The following is a 7,500-nucleotide window of genomic DNA, read 5'->3' on the forward strand; positions in this document are numbered from 1 at the left end:
CTTGTAAGCACATGTATGGTTGTTCATATTCTCTTTTTTTCTTTTAGGAAGAAAAAAAAAATTGAAAAAAAAACTATGTTTGTTACCTCACTAGAAGAATGCTTCCATTTCCCATTGGTATTACAACATAGGAGTAAAGAATATGGAAAAAGTTCAATAGAATAACACTAAAAAAACAGTGCTATAACATCTTTTTCGACTGATATACATCCTCTGAACATAGCACTACTTTCTACACATGACTACACTTTAGACACAATCACGCAAACCATAAGGATAGGGTGGGTGAAAAACGCTCTGCGAGCGTCAGAGCGACCGCGCGCAGCGGGAAAACACCCCGGCACGAACGGTTGCGCGCTTGAAATCTTCCCGGCGTTATCGGGAGTAGGCGAAATTCCGCCCCGGCGTGAATGGGTTAATAAGTTATAGCATATTTATAATGCAAATTCTAAAAATTATAGGGAAACAAAATTCTATATTTTTGGTTATCAATTGTTATTTCATTAAAAAATAGAATTTGTGTTAGACATGTAAATGAAGCATCATTAACTCATTCATGCTGGGGCCTATATTTGTATAATGCTGCTCCTGCTGGGTAGATAACAAGCACGCGGTGTGACTAAGTGCAAGATCTTGCTTGGCGCAATGGCAAATGCCATGCGATGCCTTTATAAGCACTTTTCACCTGCCCGCTTCAACATGGTGATAATTGGATGTTTTTTAATTTGCTTACATTATTTTCACAAGTGAATAAAACTGTATCTATACACATGGAACTCTTATGGTTATGTGCGTATGTAATGATGTAAAACATATTTCAAGGGAGAGATCTTGATGTTTTAGGACTTCACCATTAAGGAGCGAAATATTCCTCTGACAGCATTTCAGCCGGCATGAAAGGATTAAACTGCCAAGAATATTGTCAGGATTTTTTCATATTTTTCACTTACTGATTCTTTCTTTCTTTCTTTCTTTCTTTCTTTCTTTCTTTCTTTCTTTCTTTCTTTCTTTCTTTCTTTCTTTCTTTCTTTCTTTCTTTCTTTCTTTCTTTCTTTCTTTCTTTCTTTCTTTCTTTCTTTCTTTCTTTCCATCTAGTCGTTAATCTTCTTTAACCCAGTCGTGTTGGTTAACGAGATAACATGTCATGGAAATATTTTACTCCCACCAGATGACATGCTATCATGTCATGATCTCTCCCTCAAAACTTATGTTTTATGTTTTTTTACATATATATAATTATAGGAGTTCCATTTGTATAGACATTTATTCACTTTTGAAAATAATGTGAAAGTGGACCTAACAGTGCTCATAGAGACACAGCACAGTAATGCTGGGAGAGATCCTGTGCTTAGTCACACAGCAGACACTTGCTATCTAGCCGGTGGGAGTGGCATTAGGCAAATATAAGCCCGGCCGTGAATGGGTTAAAGGGTAGTTTTTCTCTAGATCTTTTATTTCTGAAAAGAAACACAAGAATGTAGAGCATTCTATTTCTTGTGTCATTGTTGGGACAATATTCTTCCCTTTTATTTGAGTAGATGGCCTGTAAAAATGATTAATAGAACCTAATGTTGGGAATAGAATTGGGATTATGCTGCATTTCTTTTTAGATTGTGAAAGGATGAAGTAATATGTAATAAAAACATTATTTTAACAGCCTTGAAGTTGTGCCTGAGCTTACACAAGGTTTATATGGAATTGGCTTTTTGAATGTCAGAACAACAATTTCATATTGTCTATAGTTCTGAAGTTGATAGTAAGTAATGCAGTATGTAATTTGCCAAAAAGAATTCACCTCTTCCAGTAGGAAATTGTTAGCATTCACTAAAAGAATACTCTGAAATATGCATAACTTTGTTTAGGGGATCAGCTTACATTTTTAACCCATTCCCGACGGGGGAATTCTAGCCTAGAATGTCCAAATGCCGGGGCGTTCGAATTATTAGGCCTAAATCAATTGAATAGCTGGCACAATACTGTGCCGCCCGGCAACTGGGCTTTTGAATGCGCGGTACACATGCTGTACCACCCGTCCTGTGTGGGTTAATGTATAACTTAAATAGAAACAAATTACTTTTTTTTTTATTTGTCTTATTTTTATGGTGGTTAGACTTTGTTGTTAAAATTTTATTATTATTATTAATATTATTATTAATTGTTTATTATTATTTTTTTAAATAAGAAAGTGTTGATATTCTACAGAGGCTCTTTATTTTCATATATGCCCATATCTTATTATTACCTCTTTTCTGCATTGTTAGAACTAGGTACGTTTAATTGAAATTTGGAGTCCTGATTATTTATTGACAAGGATTTGAAAAGGAAAATTACTGCATGGCATTAACGATCTGAGAGAAATGAGGCATAGAGGTTTTGTTGTGGTCTTTTTGCAGTTGCGGATAGTGAGTGTATCAGGGGCAAGCAGCATTCAGTGGGCGGCTGATCCTCCGAAACGCAAGCACCCTTGCAGGTTTTGTGGTAAGCTCTTCACACGCCGGGGTCATGCCAGCCAACATGAACGCCAACACACGGGTGACCTGCCGTATTCCTGTGTTATCTGCAACAAGAAATTTGTCAACAAGTCCCATTATGATTACCATATAACACGTAGCCTGGAACACCAAACAAAACTTAGGAATTGTAACATGTAACTAAGTGAATTCCTAATTCTAAGGTGGTGTGTGGGCAGGATAGTAATTGGTGCATGAACACCTACAATAGCTGGCGACAGGAATTGATAGTGATGCCAAGCTTTTATTTTGTTGCAGGGGGGTTGCGTTGGTGGTGGTGGGGGTGATGAATATGGTGAGGAAGTTATGAAGGTAATAGTGGACAAGGCTTTTTGTCTTGTCCCACCTTCACCTTGCCAAGACCAGCCAGCTTGGAGTGGTCCCCGCCCCTCCATCAGTGACCCCCAGCAGGTAGGCTTCTTATGCCAAGTGTGCGGTCAGGTCATCCAGAGGAGAGACAATTACAGGAGACACCTGCGCCTGCATTCAGGAATGTTGCCTTTCCAATGTCATCTGTGTCCACGACGATTCAACACACGCTACCATCTACAGTACCATCTCAAGCGTAGCAATGTGCATGCTTCTGCCAGTAACACAGACCTGACCAATGCTTCTGTAACACCAGAGTGAAGTCAAAAGGAGAGTGATGCAAGAGTGAAGTTCATCCTCCAATGCAGTAAATTGTGATAAACAGTGATGTTCACACAAGAATATAATGCAGAAGATAACCAAAACTTGTGGTCAAAGATATTACTTCTAGGAGCTGGAAATTGAATTGGAGGCTGCAGGAAGTGCCAAAAGCTTTACTTTATATTTTTCATAATTCCCTTCTTATTTCTCATGTTTGTTATTATTTTTTTCTTCTTGCTCAGAGATACTGAGTGTAATTTTGATTTTACAACTTTGTTTTGTAGTTGAATTGGTAATGCTTACATGGGTATGAAGATGCTATAGTACAAGTGTCTCTGACAAGCTGCTACTGGAGATGGGTGGATTTTCTAAGAGTATATAGTGGAAAGGACTAAGGGGGTCGATGGGACTAGAAAATGTGAGCGGCTTGGTGAAACCAATCTTTCATTTGTTGCAGGACTATGGCATGTATTTGTTCGCTCCACCTTTAAGAGGCACTGAAGAGCCAAAAATCTTCAAGTGCTCGTTCTGTGACAAGACGTTTCAGCGGAGAGCTAACGCACTTCGTCATGAAAAGCTCCATACTGGGGAGAAGCCCTTTGTGTGTCCTCTTTGCGGTCGGGGGTTCATCACGAAGGCCAACTTGATGTACCACCTTGAGCGTAGCCAGGAGCATGCGAATGATCGTAGTAACCCAATTTATTAAATGGCATCGATATTTTCATAATAGGAAATATGGGTTTCCAAGTTATGTAAGTGATAAGAAAATGAATTTATTGGTGTCATTTTTTATTCTGTGTTACTTGGTTCCACGGAAGCCTAGTAGGAATTTGGGGTGGGTGTCGTGCCACCGTGTATAGCTGCTGTAGCCACTGTAGAGATGCTGGCTAAGGCAGGTCTCCTCTCGTTTGTTGCAGGGTTCGTGGCAAGCCTGCCACTTGGATTGGCTCAGGGATCCAGCCAGTGGTGACAGCAGCCGACCCTTTGTGTGCACCTACTGCAGGAAGGCCTTCAAGCGCAAGGATCACCTATTAATACACGAGAAGGTGCACACTGGCGACAAGCCATTTGTGTGTGAAGTGTGTGGTCATCGCTTCGCTCAAAAGACACACCTCCGAAATCATCTGACCAAACATTCGGAAGTGCGTGCTCATGCTTGCATTGTTTGTGGGAAGAGGTTTAAACGGAAAGACTCCCTTAAGATCCATGAAAAGATACACCACGATGAAAGTAATACTTGTGCCATCTGTGGACTTGTCTTAGACACTAGAGAGGGCTGGCGTAATCATCTGTCCTCTCACTATCAGATGTAGCACTGCTGAAAGTAAACTAAAGGTATTTGGTGCACCTCTAAGAGAGTATTCTCCAAATGCCTGGACCAAAGGCAAAAAACAAACAAACAAAAAACAAACAAAAACATTCCGGTGATGTATTGTCACACTTAACAGTAACCAGAATTGAGTATTTTGGGTGGGAGTGGGTAGAGCGGCCTGGTGGTGATCTTGCTAAGCAGCTCTCCTCTGCTCTGTTCCAGGGGCTGATGGCTGCCCTCAACTACCACATGGCCGGTTTGGATGAGGAGACGCTTAGGCCACATCAGTGTGTATATTGTGGGCGCCGTTTTAAGCGCAAAGACCACCGCATCGAACATGAAAGGATCCACACAGGAGAGCGCCCTTATGCTTGTCGGCTTTGTGGCCGTGCCTTTGTACAGAAGCATCAGCTGATGAGTCATGTACGACGCAAGCATGCTGCCACTGACCCAACTATACCAAGGCCATATCCACCTGCTCCTCCCCCTCCTGCACCTCCATCACACCTTGGTAGAGGCGTGGGAGATCAACAATCTCAATATTAGCTCAACAACTATTAGACAGATTTAATAACTTGAGACATGTTGTTAAAACTAAAGTTTGTGATATCTTAATGAAATCATAGAATTTGCTGATAATATATTGCAGGCCTACTATAGGATATGTTGAATTATATTATTAGATAATTTATTTTTGTTTAGAGGCCAAGCAGGTAGTGAGACTTTGTATGATTTAATGTAAGATGACAGATAATAAATTTTACTTCTGTATTTTAAAACAAGCTGCCAGATAGCAACTATATTGTCATAATTTAAGACAAGCTGCCAGATATCTCTTATACTTTTATTATTTGGTTAAATGTACTGTACATAAATTATGCCATGTAGTAGATTAATAATGAATATTGTGCTTTTACATAAAGTGTGCTTGGTACTTATGTATTTATTTTTTTAACTAGTCTTATCAATGTTGAATTGTTGGGGTTGGATAAATATACATTACCATTCAAAAGCATTTTCAATAGGAATAAATAGCAGCAATCATTTGTATTCCATAGTAGACCAAGCCTAGCCCAATAGATAAGATGACACTGTAATAACTTGTTCTGCTCAAGTATTGTTTACTCTGTAGCGTCCTGATAATAAAGGGCAGAGTTGGTAATCCTCAGATTTTCTTAGTGCATAATCCCTTTTTAGACTGAGATAATCCAAGCTAGATGTGTGATCCAGAAGACAAGTGATCAATAATAGGACAGAAGTATTTTTTTGCATACCATATAGCTAAGGTATGCGTCAGTAGATTTTATTGACTTGAAATTCAAGTTTTAGAAAATAACCTGAACAGGAGTTGAAATGAAGGAAAAAATAAGAAATATGTAAAGAGAAACTAATGTTCATTATAAGTTAACATTAGATGAGTTGGCCAGAAAAATGATTTATGAGATTAATTAAAATTACTATAAGATAATGTGAATGATAACTAGATTGAAAAAAGGGTTTATCATACTCCTATATGAATTTGAAGAAATATCATTCAATGTTATGGGAATGAATACAGAAATAGAATTCAAATTAATTTTACTTAATTATAAAAGTAAATGAAAATGAAAATTGCAAGATACTTACTGGGAAGCACATTGAAGTAATGCTCTTAAGTAAATTTCTGAAGGCTGTGTTATTATAATTTATTGAACAATTAATTTAGAGTTCAAAATTAAAAGAAAATACAACGTTCATAGAATGTTGCAACTAAATAAGAGAGAAGGAAAGGTCATGTAGAATTCTATGCATAGGCAAAATTCCATGTCCTAAAGAAAAGAAAATGTTTCTCTAAGGGACTGAACTGTCATGGCTTGCCATCAAATAATTTTGCTGATGGAAAAGGAAGGGGAGGTATATGGTAGGTATTAGAAGCTAATCTTTGTAGGATGATTTATGTTGAGACCATGTACATTAGATGTGATACTTGATAGGCATTTATTTGCACACATATAAGAAATCAATTCATAATGATCTGTCAGAGCTTTTCATGGCCTGTCTGTGTGACAGTTTTCTTGTATTACTTTTTCTTTCCCCTTCTGCCTTTGGCTCCTCTTCCTCTTTCTGTCTTATTCTTCCTGAATACTCAGAGAACTGATTTTAAAAATTAAACCTTTATCCAGAACATGGCACCCAAAAACACACATTTTGGAATTATATACTATTTCTGTTTAACATATTACAAGGAATGAGATCATTTACACCTAGAACAGAGTATTTGGCATGATAAACTAAACAGACAGTTCATACTTGGTTCATCACAATGACCCATTTTAACCCCATTCAGATGCAGATGTCATACATATGTACAATATCAGCTGACTAGGACTTTTTTTCCCATTTTTCCTTTAATTTGCTAAGTCATTTTGAACATGCTATGCTGAAGTATTTTGGTCTCTAAATGAGACCAAAATGAATATTCTATTAGTAGAAGTAAGTTTAAGATAGTTGCTCAAATTAAATGATTGCAAAGCAAGCTGTGAATGTAACAAAATTGGCAAATGGCCAAAATCTGTAAGAAAAGTGTGATGTCCTTAGATATTTATCAGAATTTCCATAAATTTTTGTTACGAATAAAAGCATTTGAATGAACAGGGATGATGTCATTAGTACATTATTATAATGGATTAAAAGAAAAAAAAAAGTTGCAATACTTTTTATAGCCATTAAGATAAATCGATACCTTTTTCCCTTCATTTTGATAAAAATTCAAAACAGCTGGATTTTTACGAATGCTGTTTAGTTTGTATGGTAACATGACACATTTTAGGTATCTCTACACAAATTTCTAAGTGATATTAAAGTTAATCTTAATTTTAGGTATAGATTTATAGACATTGTTATTATTGTTGTTCTTATTAATTTTTATTATTATTATTGTTCTTATTAATTTTCATTATTATTTTTATTGATTTATTTATCTACACATTTATTTATTCATCTATTCATCGTTTACCAATTACATACTTTATATAATGATTTTCCTTGCAATATTCTACATGAAAAAAT

At 36.9% G+C, this 7,500-nt stretch overlaps 1 protein-coding gene across 23 annotated transcripts in view; it reads left to right on the top strand.

Moving 5' to 3' along the window:
* LOC122258993 (uncharacterized) overlaps positions 1 to 7,500 on the top strand; it is a 91,043-nt gene that overhangs the window by 28,679 nt on the left and 54,864 nt on the right. The window contains exons 5-6 of one of the 23 annotated variants that reach the window (XM_043025404.2): positions 4,058 to 4,475; positions 4,675 to 5,614. The exons of 17 other annotated variants lie outside the window; for them this stretch is intronic. In XM_043025404.2, the coding sequence (XP_042881338.1) occupies positions 4,058 to 4,453 (396 nt within the window). In that variant the 3' untranslated portion in view covers positions 4,454 to 4,475; positions 4,675 to 5,614. Of the gene's footprint in view, positions 1 to 2,393; positions 2,667 to 2,768; positions 3,563 to 3,597; positions 4,016 to 4,057; positions 4,476 to 4,674; positions 5,615 to 7,500 lie in introns of those variants that run through there. 5 more of the 23 variants (XM_043025398.2, XM_043025410.2, XM_043025414.2 and 2 more) reach the window with 5 other exon arrangements.

This window comes from Penaeus japonicus, unplaced genomic scaffold (assembly GCF_977035675.1).
Source record: "Penaeus japonicus unplaced genomic scaffold, GWHDUDI00000001_assembly GWHDUDI00000002, whole genome shotgun sequence".
Classification (NCBI taxonomy): domain Eukaryota; kingdom Metazoa; phylum Arthropoda; class Malacostraca; order Decapoda; family Penaeidae; genus Penaeus; species Penaeus japonicus.